Below are 24,657 nucleotides of genomic sequence, written 5' to 3'. Positions count from 1 at the left end.
GAAAATAAAACTTCAGGCACTTACACACTTCAAGCACTTTTTTACACTTAGACATTTTTATTGCATTAAATTAAATTAAACTCTACATAAGCTCAAACATAAACTTAGACCTATTTATCTTAGGTCACACTGTAATAACATTAGACATTAGAAAAAATAGAAAAACAACTCATTCTCTCTCAAACATTTGACAACATTCAATAACTGGATTGAACTTGAGGGACACAATTTTTGATAGTGTCCTCATCTAAGAGAAGAAATGCCTCCTCATCTCTGTCTTCACCTGAAAGACAGAAAACAAGACAACATGAGTATTGTTAATTAAGTCGAGACAATTGTGAACCACTCACCAGACAATCTTTGATTATCAATCTAACAAATAATCACTTTTAAGGGAATTTAAGGAAAAAAAAAAAAAAAAAAAAAACATGGCACAATTTGCTAGTTAATTAATGTGGTTCTTTTGCAGCATTACCCATTTTGTGTGAATGACAGTCTATACTGTCCATCTTTTCTTTCACTAACAAGTGTAATGACATTAATGCAAAGGTGAATATCTGGCCCATTATTATGCATAACAGCTTAAAGACAAGGCACATGTATCTTTTTACTATAAGGGTTATTATAGAGATGCATTCCCCACTGTCAAAGATGTTGTGACTGTCACAAAATCTTGCACTGACACATTTAAGCCATATTAAAGAGATGATATGAGGGCAGTTAAAGGGATAGTTCACCAAAAAATGAAAATTTGATGTTTATCTGCTTACCCCCAGGGCATCCAAGATGTAGGTGACTTTGTTTCTTCAGTCGAACACAAAAGATGATTTTTAACTCCAACCGTTGCCGTCTGTCAGTTTTATAATGCGAATGAATGGTAACACAATTTATCAGAGTCAAAAAATATGCTTAGACAATTCCAAATTAAACCCTGCGGCTCGTGACAACACATTGATGTCCTAAGACACGAAACGATCGGTTTGTTTCGTTGTTATTATAAATTAATAATTTATAATAACAACGAAAACCACAGCAGAACTACAACACACCTCTGTGTTTCGCGAACAATTCTGCGGCTTTGAACAAATCGTGAGAGTCAATGATTCAGTGATTCATTCACAGCCACTTGCTTCGTTACTGAATGAATGACTCAATGACTCACTCATAAAAACAGTGACTTGCTGCCGCCTGCTGGCAGTTTTAGTTTAATATTTAAAAGTTTTACTTAGTTTTACCACCTTAGACACACGTCTCGGGAGCAGTGGAGCTTTTATTATGTCGCAGTATTATGCTTCCGCTTCTTCCGGTCATATGGTCATACGGTCATCTTCCGGCATATGTTGGGTAACGCAGTTAGCGTATGTGGGGTAACAACGCACGGACACAGTCCGTGTCCTGGTTAAAATTGCTTATTTCTCAGGATTTTAAACATTCTTGGAAATATTTGAGATAATGTAATTACACAAGTCAACAAAATATACAACATTGTTCTAGTGGTTTTTGGATACTTTAATCCAAAAATCTTGCAGATTGTGCCTTTAACATGACGCAATGCTCACATTTTGACAGGTGTCACAGTTGTTAAAGTTACCATGAAATAAAAAAAGAAAATTCTTTTTTTTTTTTTTTTTTCAGAATGTTGCAATGTTGTTGTGTTTTTTTTGTTTTTTTAATGATTTATCTGTGCACATCCTTATTTTTTTGCATGTGCACTCGTAATATTTAATCAAAAATGTTAACCTCCCCCTCGCAACAACGTTCTCTTTGTGACTATGTCTCGGCAGAGGGTGGGACTATATTTCCTTCACAACTGACAGTAAACTTGCATTCAAATCTGCCATCTCTCCCTTTCTTTTCCCCCTGCTTCGTTCCTTCACTTGGCCCACCTGCTGCAGACCTGCCAACCTTGGAAAATTTTTTCGAGTACCAGTTTGACGGGACAGGACATTTTATATTTTTGAGAATACAATACACAAAGCACAAACATACACCCATCTTCGTTAATCTAATTTTGACTGTTAAAGTTTTATAATTTGACACAATTAAAAATTTCACTACACCTGCTCAAAAGCATTTTTTTATTCATGATTAATATTGCATTGCATAATGTGTGCTTATACAAACTGACAACCACAAGTGAATCACATTCACATATTTAATATGGACTAAACATTTTTGTTTGCAATTTCAAGTAGGCTCTATTTACATTCAACTAACCTGATAGTTGAGTCCTTTACACAGGTTTTGTAATGAAAACTAGTCTAAAATTAAGAAACCCTTAGAAAAGAGTAAACATTGAGTTTACATGTGATTCATTTAAAATACTTAATTTATTATTCCAATATCCAAATATGTTAAAATATTTGGACATTGAAATAATATTGGATATACTAAATCCCACAGAAAAAAAGGTATCTATTTGTAACATGCTGTATTTGAAGAAGACAAACATTCGCTGATTAAAGGTTAGCCAATACAAACATACTTATAGAAAACAGTAAACAGTGAATAGACAGGACCCATACGTGCAAAACGAATCGAGTATTCAAGAATATAAAGAAGTTAGTTATATAACGAGGGGTTGTGTTAACTAAAGAGTCCGCCATTTACCGAATCTTAAAAACACGGGTGGGTAATTAGGGGCCAAGCACCGAAGGTGCGGAGGCACCTATTGTTATTGTTAGCGTTCTTTTTTTAATTTTTTTTTTTTTTTTATTCTTCTTCTTCTTCCGCTCTTGAAGTCTATGGCAGCCCATAGAACCGCTTGCGGGAAAGTTGTGACATTTGGCACACAGTCAGAGGACAGTCTGACCTTTGTCCATAGCAAATTTGGAGACTCTAACTCAATCCCTCTAGCGCCACCAGCTGTCCAAAGTTGCACTTATGTTTATGTTAATAACTTTTGAACCATAAGGGCTAGAAACACAATTCCTCGGCTATTCCTTGGCTCAAGACGAATCGAACGCACCATATGACGTCATTTTCCGTCATGAAAATTTTTCCGCCATTTTGAATTTTCTGAAAAACTTACTTTTTCGAACTCCTCCTAGGCTGTTACTCCGATTTTCATGAAAATTTAATCAGATCATCTTCAGACCATGCTGACAAAAAGTTATGGAATTCAAGTTGATTCCTCAAACCGTTTTCGAAAAACTAACGAACGAATTGTACGTAGTGCTTGCAAAAACAGAAGTAAGGCTGTATCTCCGCAACGCTTTATCGTATTCAGACCAAACTTGGTACATGTCATCACAAGCATGACCTGAGGTACCATGCAGTGTTTCGGCGCAGCGCCACCTACTGGTGCGGAGATATGAAAAATGGGTATTTTTGCTTATAACTTCTGATGGGTTTGTCCAAAAATTTGGTCTCGTTGGATTCGGGGAATCATGCCGAGTCGAATGATATCCAATTTTCCCAATTCGGCCATTTTGGCCGTCGGCCATTTTGAATTTTGTGCTAAAATGCTGTATTTTACGAACACATTAACGTATCTTTACAAAACTTGGTATGGGTCATCAGCACAATGCCCTGAAGGAGCCTGAGAAGTTTCGGCACAGCGCCGCCTTGTGGTCAAAAGTTATAACAAAATTTACAAAAAATGCTAATAACTTTTGACTGTATTCACCAATTGTAATGAAACTGGTCTCAGTAGATTCCTTGGGTCATGCTGAGAACAAAGATATCAAATTTGCCATAGTCAGCTAAACTTCCTGTCCGCCATATTGTTTTTCTTTAAAAACCTACTTTTTCGAACTCCTCCTAGACCGTTGCTCCGATTTTCACCAAAATTGAACCGTGTCATCGTCAGACCATGCCGACAAAAAGTTATGGATTTCAAGTCGATATGTCAAACCGTTTTCGTATACCAGAGCAAAGAATTTGAGGCATGATGCAAAAACGACTCTTGAAGCTGTATCTCTTCAGTGCTTTGACATATTCAGACCAAACTTGGTATGTGTCTTCACAAGCATGACCTGAGGCAGCATACTCTGTTTCGGCGCAGCGCCACCTACTGGAGTGGAGATATTAAAAATGCCATTTTTGCTTAGAACTTCTGATGGGTTTGACCAAAATTCATAAATTTGGTATGGGTCATCAGGACAATGCACTGAAGGAGCCTGAGAAGTTTCGGACCAGCGCCACCTTGTGGTCAAAAGATATAACAAAATTGACAAAAATGCTAATAACTTTTTTTTCTAATTGCTCACTACTGCTGTTGGTCTGATGCTCCCAGCCATGTTGGCTTGCTTCTTGTGCCATTTTTGTGCTTGGCCCCGTAATTGCTGCTTGCAGCTATATTTAAAATTGTTTTCTGACAAAAAAATAACACAAGCAAGAACAAATTTTAAACCGCGGCAATTTTCATTTTACAATGATCTTCCCTCTCTGTGCTCGCTGGCGCTTGTGTGTATGAGAGAGAGCCAGGGCTGGACTAGGACAAAAAAATGGCCCTGGCATTTTTGCTCAGACCGGCCCACCACAATCGGTCGGACACCACCCAGAGTATTACAATTATTTGGTACAGTTATTAAAAGTACACTTAGTAAGAGTAGGATTTCTAGATGGACAATGTGCTCCATGATATAAAAGCTAACCCTTAGAACGTGGATGTAGAATACTGATAATTCTATAAAGAATTTTTTTATTTTTTTTTTCACTGAAACAGACAGCAGAAAAACTATAATTTACAATTACAAATATACTTAGTTTTAAATAGCACAATGAAAAAGAAAACTATACTACCAAATTACTCACAAAAAACGTCCTAATAAAATGATAATTAATGCTATTCACTTGCCATAAACAACCAAGTGTTCACACCAGAGTAATAGGGTACAAGAGCAACAAAACATAACTTTTTATAGCTGAAAAGTGAGATCTAGTAGACCATCATCACGACTAACAGCTATAAATAGACATAGTCTCGTTGTGAAATAAACACATCATCAGTAATATTACATTATAATAATAACCTGATTTTTTTTTTTTTTGAAAAATCAAATTGCATCATTGCAGGTTTTTCTATGAGAAGGGCCGTTACTGCATAAGTGAACTCTGATAGCTACAAGGGCACTGCTAACTACAAAAAACAGTGCAAAACAACTTTTGCTGTGCTATTTGACTTTAGCTGACTGAGTGACCAGTGCAGTAGCCTATAGGTGACAGTCTGACTTTATAATAACGACGACGATTATGTTGTCTTATAATATTCATTCATTTAAGCATCATCGTCGTCGTCGCATCATGAGTCCATCGCTGTTAATCATGTAACTACCCTGCTTACCGCTTCTATTATACTCTCCTGCTTACTCTGTCCCTCATTGGCTTCACTGCTCTTCTGCCATACAGGTCTCATCAATTGTCTTCTATGTTCACCTGTTTTTGCACGTCAGGTAGCCTACTGTAAGTTTGGAAACTGAAGCTATAGTAACCGCACTAAACATGCCTGTAATTTTTGCACGTTGAGGCATCAACCTCTACATTTTTTTTATTTTTTTTATTTTTATTTTTTTTTGCCCGCAACTTCTCCGCACCCCCCTTGCACTTGCATTTGCACTTTTGTTTCTCCATCCTCCTAATCCACAGATGTTCTGGCGAAACAGAGGGGACGGGGTGGAGTCTGTTAAGAGATGTGATTGGGCCAGCCCAGTGTCAGTATGGAAAATGAACCAATGGGCCGCTGTCCCTGCTTTATGGGCCGGTCGTTGGTCAATTTTATGTTTATTAAAAAAAAATCATATCATATAGCGGCCCCGCCCTCAAGTGCGTCGGCCCACCGGGCATTTGCCCGGTATGCCAGATTACCAGTCCAGGCCTGGAGAGCTCGCGCAGCACTGAGACAACAGTGCTTTTAAATGCATAAGTAACTAATGAGCTAGTTTTCATACAAAATAAGTAGGCTATGTAACATAATTAGGTACTTTAGTTAGTATTAACACAATAACGCAACACATGTAGGCTATACGTTTCTCAACACTGACAATAAATAAATAAACGCCCGTTTCTCCTGACTCGCTCTTGTCAATCAGTCACACATCACAGCACTTTCATAATCACTAAGCCATATAGCGATTTCAATTTTATTTAGATTTGTTGTTCAACATTACTTGAGCATTTTATACCCGTTTACCTCAAGGAGTCAGAAGTACCGTGACTGCTGTACTGTCCTCGCCTGAGAATTCAGTCACTGAGACGGCGGGAGTGGAAGGAGGATCGCGCAGAATTTTTTGTGTTGCTGTCGATTTGCGGTATCTTTTTATTGATAGGCCGTATGCATTTGTCATTCATCCCCGCTTGCTATTTGGGAAAATGAACCCAGCCATATGTTTGGTCAAACTCTTTCTTTTGCTGGATTTGAGTACTACGCGCGCACAGAGGACTCAACGGGTTTTTGCGTAGTATAGAGTGACAAATCGTTCGCGAAATGCGTACATGTTGGCAGGTCTGCTGTTGGCAATCTTAGTCAGCGCGCCCACTGATTGCAATTGCACCTGTTTCTCTTTGTTTTCCTCTCCTGTGCTATTTAAACAAGTTTGTTTGCCCATATAATCTTAAAGGTATTGGGTTAGCTAGTTTGGCTTGCTGTTCACTGATGAGGGGCTTGATGAAGCAGCTTCAGCTTGAGCTGTGATATACCCCCACAGTGAATAAATAATAGGATATGATTACATAGGACAAGCTACCTGAGATGAAGGTGGAGTTTGGGGAGGTGGAGAGATGTTGGAACAGCTGAGACTGAAGAGAGGAATATTAGACTGAATATTAGCAGCTGCTAATATACTCTGGCTGTTGATTGGAAGATTAGATGGGCTCGCTCCTCCCTAAATTACGTTTAGGAACTTCACTTAATGTCGCCCTGTTTCTGGCCTCTTTGCCAGTTTATTGTTGGATGCGTTATTGCTGTTTATTTGCAGTTCAAGAAGTCTGTCAGTTAAGTCGAGTCAAGTCTGTCTTGTCGTGTTTCTGTTGGGACGCTGACTGAGGTGCTGTGTGTCTCTGCTGGGGCTGTCTGCTCATTACTACCTGGGTGCTGCGAGTTCAAGTACGCTGTCTGTGACGAGACTTTTCCTGAGTTACCAAGTCTTTTCATGAGTCAATTACCAGTTCTGCATCCTGCTTCATCCTTTCTGCCTTTGGACGGCAGACTGCCTGAGTTATTTATTGAACCAAACTGAATAAACCTTTTCTGTTTTCTGTACCTTGCGTTTGGGTCCTCTGTCCGCTCCCTGACAGATATTGATGAAAAGTCGTTATTTAGTTTTTTTTTTTTTTTTTGGAGCACAAAAAGTATTCTCGTGACTTTATAATATTAAAGTAGAACCACTGTACTCACATGAACTGTTTTAAATATGTTTTGAGTACCTTTCTGGACCTTGAGAAGTTCGGTGACATTGCTGGCAATAGAGGCCTCACTGATTTCATCAAAAATATCTTAATTTTTGTTCCGAAGATTAAAAAGGTCTTACGAGTTTAGGACGACATGAGGGTGAGTAATAAATTACATTATTTTCATTTTTGGGTGAACTAACCCTTTAACTATCCACTTTTTTTTAAAGAAAGTTTGTTTTTTCTGCAAATCTAACTTCAGCATTAGATTGTAGATTATAAAGGTTTTTAAATTCACTCCAGCATGTCAAAACTTGTGACTATTAGTGTACTAGTTATTCTTTTGAACGCATCTGCAAACTGTAACTGCATCGTACTTGGCTTTGAATCCATATGAAGCTAGTAAAAAGCCAGATTTTGTGCACTGGCCTGTAATCGTTTGCCTAGAGACCACCCAGCCTTCAGTATGAATCCAGACAGAACAAAAATAGCATTGTCTTGTGGTGCTTCCAAACCTAGCATGCTTGCTGAGTTTCTTTGGAGTGCAGTCCAAATGCAGTTCTTCTGCCATCCACTGACGAATAATGGCTAGATGAAAGCAGAAGGGAGAGGGAAAGAAAAGAAACTGGAAAGAAAGATGAGATGAAATTGAGCAGATGGAGGTATTTAGTTTTTCATAACCCTTGATGGAGTTGTCCAAAGGATTGACAGACTCTGTTTTGAATTTCGGATGTATCAATATTCAGATATATGTTGCAAATTTATTTATTTATTCAAATTTATGTATGTAGTGTCTATAAAAGGATTTTGCACAATATATTGTTGGGTCATTCTAAAATTGGTGGCACATGTTGTAACTCACTTTGAAAATGGCAAAAAATTAAACAATGTACACAGTTCCTTTAGAAAAATGTAATTGTGCTTATATATGAATATTTACTTCAAAGTGGCCCAAACTTTGCATATCTTTCAATGATTTTATGTTTTCATTAACCTCAAACTCTGTCAGATGTAACATCTGACTCTTGGAAATTGTGTTAAAAAAAAAACAACTAATCTGGGGTGCGCTTCCCAAAGGCATTGTTAGCCAACTATGGTCGCAAGTTCCATCGTTACCAGCGTAGTTTAAAGATTTGGTGTTTCCCAAAACCATAGTTCCTACGAACATTCGCAAACCGCGTTGTGTGATTTGAACTATGTCTCTCGACCTTTGGTTGGAAACATAGGGCCAGATTTGCTAATCGTGCAAACCCTCTTTTGGCATTAAAAAATGACTGCCAGGAAGACATGCAGTGCAAAATTAGCACTGAAAAAGCATAGACAGTTTTTTCTGTGGCTTACTTTATTGCATATGGATTTGGAGGAGTTTCCCTTTCAGATGCAAAATTTATGGGAGGAGAGTATATAAATTAATCATGCAAGGTGATTTACTAAAGTTTGCGCTAGACAATTTACTGGTATTTGCACCATTTTTTATGCTTAAGGGTGCGTTCACACTTGTCATGTTTGGTTTGATTAAAACGAACCCTGGTGCGATTGCTCGGTTAGTGCGGTTCATTTGAACATATGTGAACACTGCCATCCGAACCCTGGTGCGCACCAAAAGATGGGTCTTGGTCCGCTTCCAAACGAACTCTGGTGCGGTCCGAATGATATATGAACGCAACACGGACCAAAGACATGTAACCAAACCAAAAACAGAAAGACGAGACCCTAAAATGGACAGAATCCTCACGCATGTCGGTTTTTCTCATCATAGTCACGAGTTTGCCCATGACAGGCATCAGACGCGCATCTCCACGCAGCAGATCATTTGTGTGTATGACGGATGGATTCCCGCTGCCGTTTTGACTACTTTGCACATTTTATAAGCTCTTCACGAGTTTCCAGCTGGCCAAAATACCATCACATGCAGGCTACGGACCGATACACACACACAACGAAATAGGCAATACGTCATAAAATCCGAGCAATCACGTTGTGAATGTATCCCTATGCCTGAAGGTTCGGTATCTTTTGGTTCGGTGATAAAATTGCCAATGTGAACGCTAACCGGACCAGGACTAAATGTTTTTTTTTCTTTTTTGGTCCGGACCAAATGAACCAAACGAACCGAACTACAAGTGTGAATGCACCCTAAAAAGCATGTTTTAAACCAGTTGCATGTTTTAAACCAGTTGCATGTTTTAAACCAGTTGCAAATTTGCACTGCTCTTGGTATATTGCGTTTGTCATTATGGAAATGGTTCCTTTGAGATTTTTTTCTATGGGGTTTTATAATTGGTTATAAATTGAAAAACCCCAAGGAAAATCTCGAAGGAACCAGTGGCGAATTAAACTTGCGGGTTCTGACGTCATACCTACACCACTCTATTACTCCACCACCTGTGTAACGTCATTATTGTTGAACCAATGTGGTTCGAACAACGGATGTGTGACAAGTTTTCGGGAAACATTTGTGACTAGCTAGTTAGTTTCTCCAACAATGCATTGTACTATGGTGTTTAAGCTGCGAGTTATGTCGTTGGATGGAAAACGTACCCCTGATTGGATGTTTTAATTTTTGCAAAGCTTTTTTCCATTTGTCTGTGCAATATGCATCAGATGGAATAGGTGATTGTGTGTTATTGACTACTGTTAAAGGGTTGGTTCACCCAAAAATGAAAATTCTATCATCATTTACTCACCCTCATGTCGTTCCAAAACCGTAAGACTTTTGTTCATATTTGAAACATAAATGAAGATATTTTAAATATCTTCTCAATTGACAGTCTTAGCAACTACCATTTTGACACTTCAAAAAGTTAATAAAGAGTAAAACTATGAATTGACCAGTTTAGTCCAAATTTTCTGAAGAGACACAATCGCTTCATATGATAAATAGATTTAGTTTAGGCTTTTTATGTTTATTCAGAGTTTCTGTTCAGAGTTACACAGAGTAAACAGTTTGGATTGACCTGGGGAGACCAGCCCCAAAATGTGATACTTTTACAAGGACAATAAAACATGGTGTAATAGTTTTGTGATTTTGTCCCTTTTCAAGTTCAAAGCAATCCTCCCACAAACACACACCATTAAATTGTCGAGAAGGAGATTCTAAATAAACAAATTTGTTGTTGAATTTTGATGTAAAATATTTGATCTATGACTGATAATTTGTAGACTTTAAAGGGGTTAGTTCACCCAAAAATGGAAATTACCCCATGATTTACTCACCCTCAAGCCATCCTAGGTGTATATGACTATCTTCTTTCAGATGAATACAATCAGAGTTATATGAAATAATTTCCTGGCTCTCCAAAGCTTTATAATGGTGGTAAATGGAGGATGAGATTTTGAAGCATAAAATAAATGCATCCATCCCTCATAGAAGATAACCACACTGCTCCGGGTGGTTAATAAAGTTCTTCTGAAGCAAAGGATGCGTTTATGTAAGAAAAATATCCATATTTAAAACTTTAAAAACTAAAACAATTAGCTTCTGACCGACAGCCTTATGCATCATTTTACAGCAAAAGAGTGAACTCTAACCTGCCGCATTACGCACTGACAAACGCGGAAGTGCAGAGGATAGAGCAAAACAAAACACCGGTCACGAATTAAAAGTCTAAAACAAGAATTTTTAAAGAGAAATGTTTGAGAATTTCAATATAGGAGAAGAGGAACTTGTTGCCCAGCCCTGTTTGTTTGAACAGTGAGAGGTACCAAAGCTTACGCTACTCCTACATCACATAAGGGGTTACTCTTTTGTCGTAAGGCGACGTGTGTACTGCTGTCTGCCGGAAGCCAGTTTTTCTTACACAAATGCATTGCTTTGCTTCAGAAGGACTTTATTAACCCACCAGAGCCGTGTGGTTATCTTTTATAATGGATGGATGCACTTTTTTGGGCTTCAAAATCTCATCCTCTATTTACTGCCATTATAAAGCTTGGGAGAGCCAACTCCGATTGTATTCATCTGAAAGAAGAAAGTCATATTCACCTAGGATGGCTTGAGGGTGAGTATATCATGGGGAAATTTTCATTTTTGGGTGAACTATCCCTTTAAAATATTCCATTTTAAATGTACACATGGTTTTTGGCAGAGGTAACCAAAGTACAGTGGGTACGGAAAGTATTCAGATCCCCTTAAATTTTTCACTCTTTGTTATATTGCAGCCATTTGCTAAATTCATTTAAGTTCATTTTTTTCCTCATTAATGTACACACAGCACCCCATATTGACAGAAAAACACAGAATTGTTGACATTTTTGCAGATTTATTAAAAAAGAAAAACTGAAATATAACATGGTCCTAAGTATTCAGACCCTTTGCTCAGTATTTAGTAGAAGCACCCTTTTGATCTGATACAGCCATGAGTCTTTTTGGGAAAGATGCAACAAGTTTTTCACACCTGGATTTGGGGATCCTCTGCCATTCCTCCTTGCAGATCCTTCCAGTTTTGTCAGGTTGGATGGTAAACGTTGGTGGACAGCCATTTTTAGGTCTCTCCAGAGATGCTCAATTGGGTTTAAGAACAGTCACAGAGTTGTTGTGAAGCCACTCCTTCGTTATTTTAGCTGTGTGCTTAGGGTCATTGTCTTGTTGGAAGGTAAACCTTCGGCCCAGTCTGAGGTCCTGAGCACTCTGGAGAAGGTTTTCATCCAGGATATCCCTGTACTTGGCCGCATTCATCTTTCCCTCGATTGCAACCAGTCGTCCTGTCCCTGCAGCTGAAAAACACCCCCACAGCATGATGCTGCCACCACCATGCTTCACTGTTGGGACTGTATTGGACAGGTGATGAGCAGATCCTGGTTTTCTCCACACATACCGCTTAGAATTAAGGCCAAAAAGTTCTATCTTGGTCTCATCTGACCAGAGAATCTTATTTCTCACCATCTTGGCAAACTCCATGCGGGCTTTCATGTGTCTTGCACTGAGGAGAGGCTTCCGTCGGGCCACTCTGCCATAAAGCCCCGACTGGTGGAGGGCTGCAGTGATGGCTGACTTTCTACAACTTTCTCCCATCTCCCGACTGCATCTCTGGAGCTCAGCCACAGTGATCTTTGGGTTCTTCTTTACCTCTCTCACCAAGGCTCTTCTCCCCCGATAGCTCAGTTTGGCCGGACGGCCAGCTCTAGGAAGGGTTCTGGTCATCCCAAACGTCTTCCATTTAAGGATTATGGAGGCCACTGTGCTCTTAGGAACCTTAAGTGCAACAGAAATTTTTTTTGTAACCTTGGCCAGATCTGTGCCTTGCCACAATTCTGTCTCTGAGCTCTTCAGGCAGTTCCTTTGACCTCATGATGCTCATTTGCTCTGACATGCACTGTGAGCTGTAAGGTCTTATATAGACAGGTGTGTGGCTTTCCTAATCAAGTCCAATCAGTATAATCAAACACAGCTGGACTCAAATGAAGGTGTAGAACCATCTCAAGGATGATCAGAAGAAATGGACAGCACCTGAGTTAAATATATGAGTGTCACAGCAAAGGGTCTGAATACTTAGGACCATGTGATATTTCAGTTTTTCTTTTTTAATAAATCTGCAAAAATGTCAACAATTCTGTGTTTTTCTGTCAATATGGGGTGCTGTGTGTACATTAATGAGGAAAAAAAAAAAAGAACTTAAATGATTTTAGCAAATGGCTGCAATATAACAAAGAGTGAAAAATTTAAGGGGGTCTGAATACTTTCCGTACCCACTGTATATATATTCATTTATTTTGTTTGTTTCAAGTCAGTCAAATCAAACTGTTTAAATGAAAACATTTGTTATGCTGTGACCTCAGTGTGACATCTCCTATCAGAAATTTATCTAGGATGCGTAAAGGATTTTTTGACAAATGTTTTATAATTCTTACATTAAGTCACCAAAACAAATAAATGAGGAACAAAATCACAATGGCTCCATGGCTCATCCTTGTCACTAATATGCAAGGAAAAGAAAACAATTAAAAAATTCAACTGTCCTACAGACAAACATATATTTTTAATAAAAGCAATAACTGCAAAGTACAGTTTCAAGGCCAGCAAGAAATATTTATGCACAGTAAATTTCCCCAGTTCAATCTGCATTGGCAATAAATAAATAAATAAAATCTGTATATAATACTTTACTTCACATTTTAATCTTGGAATTAGTTTATCACAGTGGAAATGTATCTGCAGCATGTTTTCAACAAGAAGACACTCACCCATTACCAAGTAATAGAATTCCTTCAGAGAGCAATTTTTGTTGTCTGTAGAGGGTGAATGGATAAAAGGTAGAATAGCTGGTCCATTGCTTGGGAAAAGAATGTCTGTTATTGACTAACAGTGACTCAGTCCAACCTCTGTGCGACACTAACAGAATGTCTGTGGTTTTCTGGGGCTCTAACAGTCTGTGCGCACTTGATGTGTGTCGAGCATGTGTGGCATGCTTCAACTTTCATGAGGGCTCATTAACATACAAATGGATTTCTGTGCTTGAAAAGCACCTGTGCCATGATTCCAAATGAGGAATGGACGGGTTAGTTCCCACTGCTTTCTGCTCAGGTGATATTAACGTTTGTCTGTTTAAGAATTCTTACCGAGCACCACCAATTTCAGCCAGTAATTGGCTTTGTTACGACTTGAGCTCAAGGTCCTGAACTCAAGTCGGTTCTTCCTGTCATTTGCACAGAAATACACACACACACACACAAATGTATTGAAAGACGTCTCTATGCTCATTAAGGCTGCATATATTTGATAAAAAAAATAAAAAATACAATAAAACAGTAATAATGTGAAATATTATTACAATTTCTAGGAACTGCTTTCTATTTGAATATTTTAAAAATGTAATTTATTCCTGTGATGCAAAGCTGAATTTTCAGCATCATTACTCCAGTTCTGTCATGACAACTCTTGGAGAGATTGGCATGGTAATGTATATGTCAATGTTAATGTATTTGGTCTTGGCAGAATAGATCTGCTACACTGCTGTTGCTGCAGATCAAGTACTGAGACTTGCTGCTGCCAATACATTCAAAAACATTGCTGTGAGCATGTAAGACATGCTGCTTCTGCACATATAACATACATGAAATAACCCCTGTAGCAGATCTATACAGGTGGAGCTGGGGAAGGTGGAGCGTTTCTGAAAGTGCACTGCAGACAGCTAACAGGAAACACTACCAGTATTTGAATGTTGAGCCGCAGCTCATTGGCCACTGATGCAGCAGCAACCAATCAGCTGCACAATGTGGAAAGAGATGCGATTGCTGCCAAAATCAGTCTGCGTCATCTAGAGTTTCATGACAGAACCTGGTATTCTTCAGTGTCATGTGATCCCTCAGGAATCATTCTAATATGCTGATTTTGTGCTCAAGAAACATTTCTTATTAATATCAATGTTGAAAACAGTTGTGCTGCTTAATATTTATGGTGAAAACTGTACCATCCAAAAGTTTGGGGTATGTATGAGTTAAAAAAAAAAAGGAGAAAGAAAGAAATTCTTTTAAATTGCACATTAAATTGATCAAAAGTGACGGTAAATACATTTATAATAGGGATGCACCAATATGAAAATTTTTGCTGATAGTGATAACCCATAATTATTTATATTTGAAAGCTGATTACCGATATATATTGGCTGATAAATCTGAATCCAAATTTTTATATTATTTTTGAGAGCCTGATTACAAAGATAAAAGTTTCATCATTAAAAGCCATGTCCCAAGCACACAATTATAATGTTCTCATTATAATTTTATGTAGCTTATACGACAGACTTGCGCTGCACATGTTGCACTTAAAGGATTAGTTCACTTTAAAATTTTCCTGATAATTTACTCACCCCCATGTCATCCACGATGTTCATGTCTTTCTTTCATCAGTCGAAAAGAAATTAAGGTTTCTAATGAAAACATTCCAGGATTATTCTCCTTATAGTGGACTTCACTGGACTCCAGACGGTTCAAGGTCAAAATGACAGTTTCAGTGCAGCTTCAAAGGGCTTTAAACGATACCAGACGAGGAATAAGGGTCTTATCTAGCAAAAAAAATGTAAATGTATATGCTTTATATAAACAAATGATCGCCTTCCAAGTGGTTCCACCAAACCGCACTTTCATTTTCTTCAAAAAGCTTACGCTGTATGTCCTACGCCTTCCCTATTCAACTTATGGAACGAACGCAGCACCAGTTCCATTTTTTCCGTAAGTAAAATGTTTACATACAATGTAAGCTTTTTGAAGAATACGAAAGTGCGGTTTTGGTGGAACCACTTAAGGCGATCATTTGTGTTTATAAAGCATATACAGTTGTATTTTTTTAAACCATTTAAAGCCCTTTTGAAGCTGCACTGAAACTGTAATTAAACCGTTTGGAGTTCATTGAAGTCCACTATAAGGAGAATAATCCTGGAATGTTTTCATCAAAAACCTTCTTTTCGACTGAAGAAAGAAGGACATGGACATCTTGGATGACATGGGGCTGAGTAAATTATGAGAAATTTTATTTGAAAGTGAACTAATCCTTTAACTGTATTTTCCTTTTTGAAGTGACTCAAATAATATATATATATATATATATATATATATATATATATATATAGAGAGAGAGAGAGAGAGATAGACAGAGATATATATAGACAGATTTATTCTTATATTATATATATATATTATTCATTATATATATATATATATATATATATATATATATATATATATATATATATATATATTATATTATATTTTTTATATATATATATAATATAATATAATATAATATAATATAGGCCTATACCGATATGGTGGCTGTTATATCATGCATCCGTAATTTATAATGTTACAAACAATTTCTTTTTCAAATAAATGCTGTACACTGAACGTTCTATTTATCAAAGAAATCATGGTTCCCAAAAATATTAAGCAGCAAAAATTGTTTTCAACATTGATAAGAACCATTATTAATAATTGTGCACCAATAATATTTGAGCACCAAATCGTCTCGGTTACAAAGGTAACCCTCGTTCCCTGAAGGAGGGAACGGAGACGTTCGTCGGACAGACCGACGAATAGGAATCTCGCCAGAGAAGCCAATCTACTTCGAGTGTAACTAAACGAGCCAATGCACATTGGCATGCAATCATCTGCACCAGCTGCTCACCTCGCAGCGCGGGTATATAATGAGCAGCAGGTGCGTTGCATCTTCAGGTTTTCGCTGAGGAGCCGAACCAAGCAGGCGGCAGCACAGCAGGACAACAACTGTGGCGACGGGACGTACGTCTCCGTTCCCTCCTTCAGGGAACGAGGGTTACCTATGTAACCGAGACGTTCCCATTCAGTCGGTCACGTTCGACGTACGTCGGACAGACCGACGAATAGGAATCCCTACCAAAGCGCCACAGGAGCTGCCCTCCTCCAGCGCTCTGTTGTAAGCCACCTGAACCCCCTTGCCTGCGGACGGTGGGACAGGGCTAACACACAGAGAGGGTCGATCACTGTTGTTCCAAAACCCATTCAGTGAGACTATTGGATAACGCTGGGAAAGCGTAACCTTCGTTTGAAGGAACGCTGCGGAAGCCACATCCTTCCCCGAAGGAGTTATGTGGAGAAGTACATATGGACTAACCCTGTAGGGCTGTGCTACATATGGAAGAACTGGGGTGACTCCAACTTGATAGAGATGGGTTCTCCCAGAGGGAAAGACACGGGCTTCGTTTAGGAGCAGCCGTGGAAAAAGCCATATGGGATCCCCGTAGGGTCACACATATGTAACCCAGCCTAAATCCGGTTCTCAAGGATACAACGGAGTATAGGCCTGGCGCCAGACGCTCCGCACGTCGGCTGCCGAAGGGTAACCGGAGGACTCAACAGGGTCTGCCCGTAGGGACTCTCTGGAGAATAGAACGCGCCTGTAGCGCAGCAAGCCGCCACTAAGCCGGGGCCTCTCCGTGCCTCTGACCTGAGGCGAGAACACGGGAGGAGACCGGCTCGACACGAAGGCTATAGTATCTAGCGAACGTGTTAGGTGTCGCCCAGCCCGCAGCTCTACAAATGTCTGTTAGCGAGGCGCCACGAGCCAGCGCCCAGGAGGATGCCACACCTCTCGTGGAGTGAGCATGCAACCTGAGCGGGCAGGGCACGCCCTGAGCTTGGTAAGCCAGGGCGATGGCATCCACTATCCAGTGGGCCATCCTCTGCTTGGAGACAGCCTTTCCCTTCTGCTGGCCTCCGTAACAGACAAAGAGCTGGTCTGAGGTCCTGAAGCTTCGAGTTCTGTCTATGTACAGTCGCAAGGCGCGAACTGGACAGAGCAAAGCCAGGGCTGGGTCTGCCTCCTCCGAGGGCAGCACTTGCAGGCTCACTACCTGGTCCCTGAAGGGAGTGGTAGGAACCTTGGGCACATAGCCAGGCCGGGGTCTTAGTACCACATGGCTATCACCCGGCCCGAACTGTAGGCATGATTCGTCGACCGAAAATGACTGCAGGTCCCCTACCCTCTTGACGGAGGCCAATACCACCAGCAGCAAAGTCTTCATAGACAGAATCTTTAAGTCTGCTGACAGCAAAGGCTCAAAGGGAGCAATCTGAAGTGCTCTGAGCACCAGAGTAAGGTCCCAAGAGGGTATGGAGGGGGGACGAGGAGGATTTAACCGTCTCGCCCCCCTAAGGATCCTGACGACCAGGTCGTGCTGACCAACAGATTTGCCATCTATGTGGTCGTGGTAAGCGGAGATAGCAGCAGAATGGACTTTGAGGGTGGAGGGGGACAGCCTACGCTCCAACCCCTGCTGCAAGAAGGAAAGCACGACACCGATCGAGCATCTTCGGGGGTCTTCCCGGCGAGAAGAGCACCACTCGACGAACAGGTTCCACTTCGAGGCGTAAGCACGTTTCGTAGACAGTGCGCGAGCCGAAGTGATGGTGTTAAGTACCTCGGGGGGTAAGTCACCTAGAACCTCCACGTCCCGCCCAGGGACCAGACATGGAGTTTCCAGAGGTCTGGACGCGGGTGCCAAAGAGTGCCCCGTCTCTGAGAAAGAAGGTCGTTCCTCAGAGGAATGGGCCAGGGAGGGGCTGTCGCGAGGAGTGCGAGTTCTGGGAACCAGGTCAGGTTGGGCCAGTAAGGCGCAATCAGCAAGACCTGCTCCTCGTCCTCCCTGACTTTGCACAGAGTCTGTGCAAGTAGGCTCACTGGGGGAAACGCATATTTGCGCAGGCCCCGGGGCCAGCTGAGTGCCAGTGCGTCTGTCCCGAGTGTTCCCCTGCTCAGAGAGTAAAACAACTGGCAGTGGGAGGTTTCTGGTGAGGCAAACAGGTCTACCTGAGCCTCTCCGAACTCTCTCCAGATCAGCTGAACCACCTGGGGGTGGAGTCGTCATTCTCCTGGCAGCGCAGCTCGTGATAGCTCGTCGGCCACACGGTTGAGCACACCGGGGACATGAATTGCGCGAAGCGACCTCAGAAACTTCCGACTCCACAGGAGGAGATGGCGGGCGAGTTGCGACATGCGACGGGAGCGTAGACCACCTTGATGGTTGATGTACGCAACGGTCGCAGTGTTGTCCGTACGGACCAGTACATGCTTGCCCCGTAGCAGGCCTTTGAGGCGGCTCAGAGCAAGGCGTACTGCCAGCAACTCGAGGCAGTTGATGTGCCAATGCAGATGGGGTCCCGTCCAAACCCCTGACCTGCATGCCCGTTGTACGTGGCACCCCAGCCGGTGGCAGAAGCATCTGTGAACACCACAGCATGCTGGGACACCTGTTCTAAGGGCACTCCTGCCCGAAGAAACAAGGGGTCCGACCACGGACTGAAGGTTCGGCGGCACTCCTGAGTGATTGACACCCGGAACGTGCCGCGCTGCCACGCCCATCTCGGGACTCGGCCGTGAAGCCAGTGCTGAAGCGGTCTCATATGAAGCAGACCGAGCGGTGTTACAGCCGCAGCAGCCGCCATATGCCCCAGGAGCCTCTGAAAGAACTTCAGTGGGACCGCTGTCCTGCCGTTGAACGTATTCAGGCAGTTCAACACTGACCGAGCACGTTCCTCTGTGAGGCGTGCTATCTGCTCGACCGAATCCAACTCCATACCGAGAAAAGAGATCCTCTGCACCGGGGCGAGTTTGCTCTTTTCCCAGTTGACCTGAAGCCCCAACTGGCTGAGGTGTCTGAGCACCAAATCCCTGTGCTCGCACAACTGATCCCGGGACTGTGCTAAAATGAGCCAGTCGTCGAGATAGTTGAGAATGCGAACACCCTGTTCTCTCATGGGAACAAGGGCTCCCTCCACGACCTTCGTGAAGACGCGGGGAGACAGGGCCAGCCCGAAGGGTAGGACTCTGTACTGATATGCCCGACCTTCGAACGCGAACCGCAGGAAAGGCCTGTGTCGCGGAAGGATCGAGACATGAAAGTACGCGTCCTTCAGGTCGATCGCTGCAAACCAATCCCGGGGACGGACGCATTCGAAAGTGCGCTTCTGCGTGAGCATCTTGAACGGTAGCTTGTGAAGGCTCCGATTCAAGACGCGCAGATCCAGAATCGGTCGTAATCCGCCGCTTTTCTTGGGTACAATGAAGTAGGGACTGTAGAACCCTGACCTCATATCGGCTGGAGGGACCGGCTCTATCGCATCCTTCGCCAGTAGGACTGCGATCTCCGCACGCAAGACAGGGGCATCGACATCTTTCACTACAATGAAGTGGACACCCCTGAACCTGGGGGGACGCCGGGCGAACTGAATCGCATAGCCGAGCCTGATGGTCCGAATGAGCCAGCGGGACGGACTGGTGAGCGCTAACCAGGCCCCCAGAGACCGTACCAGCGGGACCAGAGGAACCACAGGCGCACCCGCAGCGAGGTGGAACGCAGGGACGCGGCCCGGGGGGCTCTCTCTGCGAGGCGGCCCGACGCGGCGTCACAGTGTGCTGTGCAACACTTACCTGCTTCCACGGGTGGACAGAGGGAGCAGTCGAGGCTTTGACTGCCTGCTGCTCGCTGCTGTCCGCTGGCGAGAGAAGAGGGGGATGAGAGTGGTGAGGTTCTTGCCCTCCCACTGCTCTCCGAGCCTTCTTCGGACCCGCAGATAGAGGAAACTGCTCTTTTATTGAGAATTTGGGTACCGCTGGCTGTTGGGCCAGCGGCGGATCAAAAACAGAAGGAAACAAAAGATTCTCCACCCGGCCCTCCTCCGGGGGAAGGAGCGGTGCGGTCACCACCTCCTGTAGAGCAGTCCTCTCCATCTCCGGGTCGCCCGTCCTAGGGCCGCTTGGAATTGGCCTTGCCACCCTTCTTCTTGGGGGGTGGCGGGACGGGCTGGGCACCCCGACCGCGACCGGCTCCACCGCGCCGCTTAGCCGGAGGCTGCTGCTGCTGGGGCGCGGGAGCGGGGGCGGCCGCAGGGGGGCGCCCTCGGCGACGAGCAGTCTGAGGTGCTGCGGGCGGTGGTGGAGCAGCAGCTGACCGCCTCGGCAGGATATGACTGATGGCCTCAGACTGCTTCTGTACAGTCGAGAACTGTTGGGCAAAGTTCTCGACCGCGTCGCCGAAGAGGCCGGTCTGGGACACGGGGGAATTAAGAAACCTGACCTTGTCGGTATCCCTCATGTCCGCGAGACACAGCCAGAGATGGCGCTCCTGGACCACAAGTGTGGACATCGCACGACCCACTGACCGCGCCGTAACCTTCGTCGCACGAAGCGCGAGGTCCGTCGCGGCACGAAGTTCCTGAAGAACTTGTGGGTCATGACCACCCTCGTGCAGATCCCTCAGTGCCTTGGCCTGATGGACCTGCAACAACGCCATAGCGTGTAGGGCAGAGGCAGCTTCCCCACAGGCCTGGTAAGCCTTGCCGGTAAGATCCGACGAGTGCTTACAGGCCCGGGAAGGGAGAGACGGCTCCCCCCGCCAGGTGGAGTTAGGGCACAGTTGCATAGCAACGGCCCGTTCCACAGGGGGTACGCGCGTATAACCTTTCGCTGCCCCGCCGTCAAGTGTGGTGAGGGAGGAGGACCCACCGACACGGTTTCGGGCAGTAAAAGGTGCCGTCCACGTGCCAGTGAGCTCTTCATGCACCTCCCGGAAGAAAGGCACTGGGGTGGGGGGCTGAGAACCAGCCCTTGCCACCCCGAGATACCAATCGTCCAACCTCGAGGGTTCGGGACACGGTGGAGGATTCCACACGAGCCCGACCCTGTTGGCGGCCCGGGAAAGCATAGCCATCATTTCCGGGTCTGAATCGGGCACAGTTGTCACTCCCGAGGGAGGCAGCTGCGCCGAATCGTCATCCCCGGAAGTATCAGGCTCACCCTCCGATGCAGCGATCGACATCCGGTCATCCTGGGGAGCTCCGAAGGATACGGATGGTACACACCTCTGGAGTGGTCCACCGCGCTCCCCCGGCAGCTCTACTGGCTGCGGAGTGCAGGAGGGATGAGGGTTCCTAGGGGGTTGGTTCCCCGAAGGAAGCGCGCTCACCGTGATCCTCAGGTCACCAGTGCCGCTGCCCGAAGCAACCCTCTGAGGAGGATTGGAACGAGGCAACGGCACCGGGACTCCGCCCCTTTGCAGGAACTGGAGTCTAGACCGCAACTCCGTGACGGTCATCATCCCACAATGGGTACATGACTCGTCCACAAACGCCGCCTCAGCGTGCCTTAAGCCCAAGCACGCGATACAGCGTTGGTGACCATCCCGGGGCGCCAGGTAACGACCGCATCCAGCAGCACACAAGTAGAACGACATCTTTAAAAAGACGCGAACTACTCGTGTAAGCTCTTTCAAGGACTGACTCTTTTAGGTGCTGAAGCACGCAGGGGAATAGCCGCTGCAGCACAGACAGGGAATGTGCAGCCTGTCGTGTGCACTCTCTTTGCAGACGCTGCTCTTACCAGCTGTGAGAACAGCTTTTTAGCGCTCTTAAGCGCACCGTCACCAGCCGTGAAAACGGCCTTCACGCTGATACACAGCTTAATTTGCTCAAATAAAAAAGGCAAAACACAAAGCAAAGAAGAAAAAATCGGCCCCGCTGCTGTGCTGTTCCTCCTGCACCGGACGAAAAGAGCAGTCAGAGAGAGAGCTGGCTCGTTGAAGTCCGTTCTTCAAACACTCGCTCGTAGAAACCACCGTGTTTGCAGTAGTTCGGCTCCGAAGCGAAAAGCTGAAGATGCAACGCACCTGCTGCTCATTATATACCCGCGCTGCGAGGTGAGCAGCTGGTGCAGATGATTGCATGCCAATGTGCATTGGCTCGTTTAGTTACACTCGAAGTAGATTGGCTTCTCTGGCGAGATTCCTATTCGTCGGTCTGTCCAACGTACGTCGAACGTGACCGACTGAATGGGAACAGCATATTACAATGATTTCTAAAAGATCATGCGACACTGAAGTCTAGAAAAAAGGCTGCTGAGAATTTAGGAATAAATTACATTTTAAAATATATTCAAATAGAAAACTTTTAAACTGTACTAATATTTCACAATATTACAGTATTTGTGCACTCTAAAAATGCTGGATTGTTTCAATCCATGTTTGGGTCAAATATGGACAAACTCAACCGTTGTTTTAAACCCAAGGGTTGGGTTTGTCCATATCTGACCCAAACAGGTTGAAACAACCGAGCATATGATCAACACCCAACCTGGTTGAGCATAAGAGACTTTCAAAAACATTAAAGATCATAATAATTCCAAAATTTGATAAGTAATGTACTGTATATGTTTGTTTTTGTGGCAACTACATGAGCCATAATCTATGACTCTGTCCAAACAGAAACATCTCTTTCTACAATTTCTTTTTTAGCTTCGCAAACAAGGTCAAGTGCGAGGAACCAGTGCAGCTGATGAATGAGACCAACCACGACCACAACGGCTGAGGATAATAAACCTGTCCTCAAGAAGAGAGACAACGTTGTCCTGTCCAACTCAAAGCAATTCAACCAATCCCATTAGATTTACTCAATCATGAGCTCTACATTTAGATTTGTTACTGATATTTTAGATATAAACTTCTCTCCCCCATGTGCCTTTATCACAAATGCTGAAGCACTTTTTTTTGGTCTTGTTCATTCACTTGATCATTTAAAGCAGTTTTCCAGCCGTTTCCCTCAGGGCAGGGCCAGGCCATACCGTTAACTTCCTTCGCTCTTGTCTTGTCCTGCCTGGGCTTTATTAAGAACTGACTTTGGGAACATCCCATTTCCAAACACTCTTCGCTCCAAAGAACACAACTGTACAAGCATATATATACACACAGATGCACAACACTCCCAGGTGTGAATTCCTGTATGGTGATTTCCCCTAAGACGTTTAAGGTTGATGATTGCTTTCAGTGCGTTTAATCGCATGCTTCTTTTCAAAATCTGTTGTAACACTGGCCTTTTGGAATATTACAGATAGTGTTCAAAGTGTTCAAAGATTATGTTCTATGCTAAAGAAACTGATTAACCAAAAATGAACATTTTGTCGTTTACTTCAGAGAGGTTGGGATGACTTAAGAGTGAATAAATCTTAAGACTTAAAGTGAATAAAAAAAGTAAATCTGTATTACATGAACATTATTAAAGAGCCAGTGTTACAGTATATTTGTCAAGGTACTTTTACACTGTTTTCAAGATATGTTCCTCCATGCTTGTACTGACTTGTCCTGCCTTGTTTTTTTATTTTTTCTCTGTGTATGAAATATCTTTTACCTCATTGAAAACTTAAACTAGTCAATTTCCAACTGGCAAAAAATCACATTTTTGTAATGTAATGCTGGATGCATTTAGAATACAAAAGCAGTATTTTTAAGTTTGTGTAACACGATGGCATAAATAACTGTTGAATCAAAATATGAAATCCTCCATCTAAGAACTTCCTACAGAGTTTAATATCCTATAATGATCTGCCATACTTTGTGTTTGCAAACTGCATTTAAATATAGTTGAATATTGTTATAAAGATTAAATGAGTTCCGAAGGGGCACCTTTTATAATGTTACTGTCTATGCGATGGTTATATTTAAATTTCGCAAGCACATGCTGTCAAGTATACCTGCTTGGATAATCATTTTTCTGCTTGTTTATGGTTTTTTTTTTTGTTGTTTTTTTTTTTTTTACATTCCTACTGGTGGGAGAATAAGCAGTAACATTTTATTCTCATTAACTCTGAGTACTGTATTTCCTGACTTCAGACAAATGTGTTATCAGAGAGAGAAAAAGAAATAGTGTATTGGGACTGGTTATAGACAATATCAAATCAAGTGTTTAGTTTAGAAATCTACTGTTTAATGCTTATAGGAATTAAAATGTGATTTTGAATGCATGTGTGTAAATGCATCTGAAATTCAAAATAGTGAGAATGTTCTTTTTGTGTGTGCTTAAAGATAATGAAAT

At 42.8% G+C, this 24,657-nt stretch overlaps 1 protein-coding gene across 1 annotated transcript in view; it reads left to right on the top strand.

Moving 5' to 3' along the window:
- The window catches only part of LOC137034929 (phosphatidylinositol transfer protein beta isoform-like), a 38,438-nt gene extending 17,891 nt beyond the window's left edge, over positions 1 to 20,547 (top strand). The window contains exon 11 of the mRNA XM_067408176.1: positions 20,371 to 20,547. Coding sequence (XP_067264277.1) covers positions 20,371 to 20,547 — 177 coding nt within the window. The remainder of the gene's footprint in view (positions 1 to 20,370) is intronic.
- Positions 20,548 to 24,657: the final 4,110 nt, after the last annotated feature.

The sequence above is a fragment of the Chanodichthys erythropterus genome, chromosome 13 (assembly GCF_024489055.1).
Source record: "Chanodichthys erythropterus isolate Z2021 chromosome 13, ASM2448905v1, whole genome shotgun sequence".
NCBI lineage: Eukaryota > Metazoa > Chordata > Actinopteri > Cypriniformes > Xenocyprididae > Chanodichthys > Chanodichthys erythropterus.
Note: the sequence above shows the minus strand (reverse complement) of the source record. Positions and strands in the feature narration are given on the sequence as shown.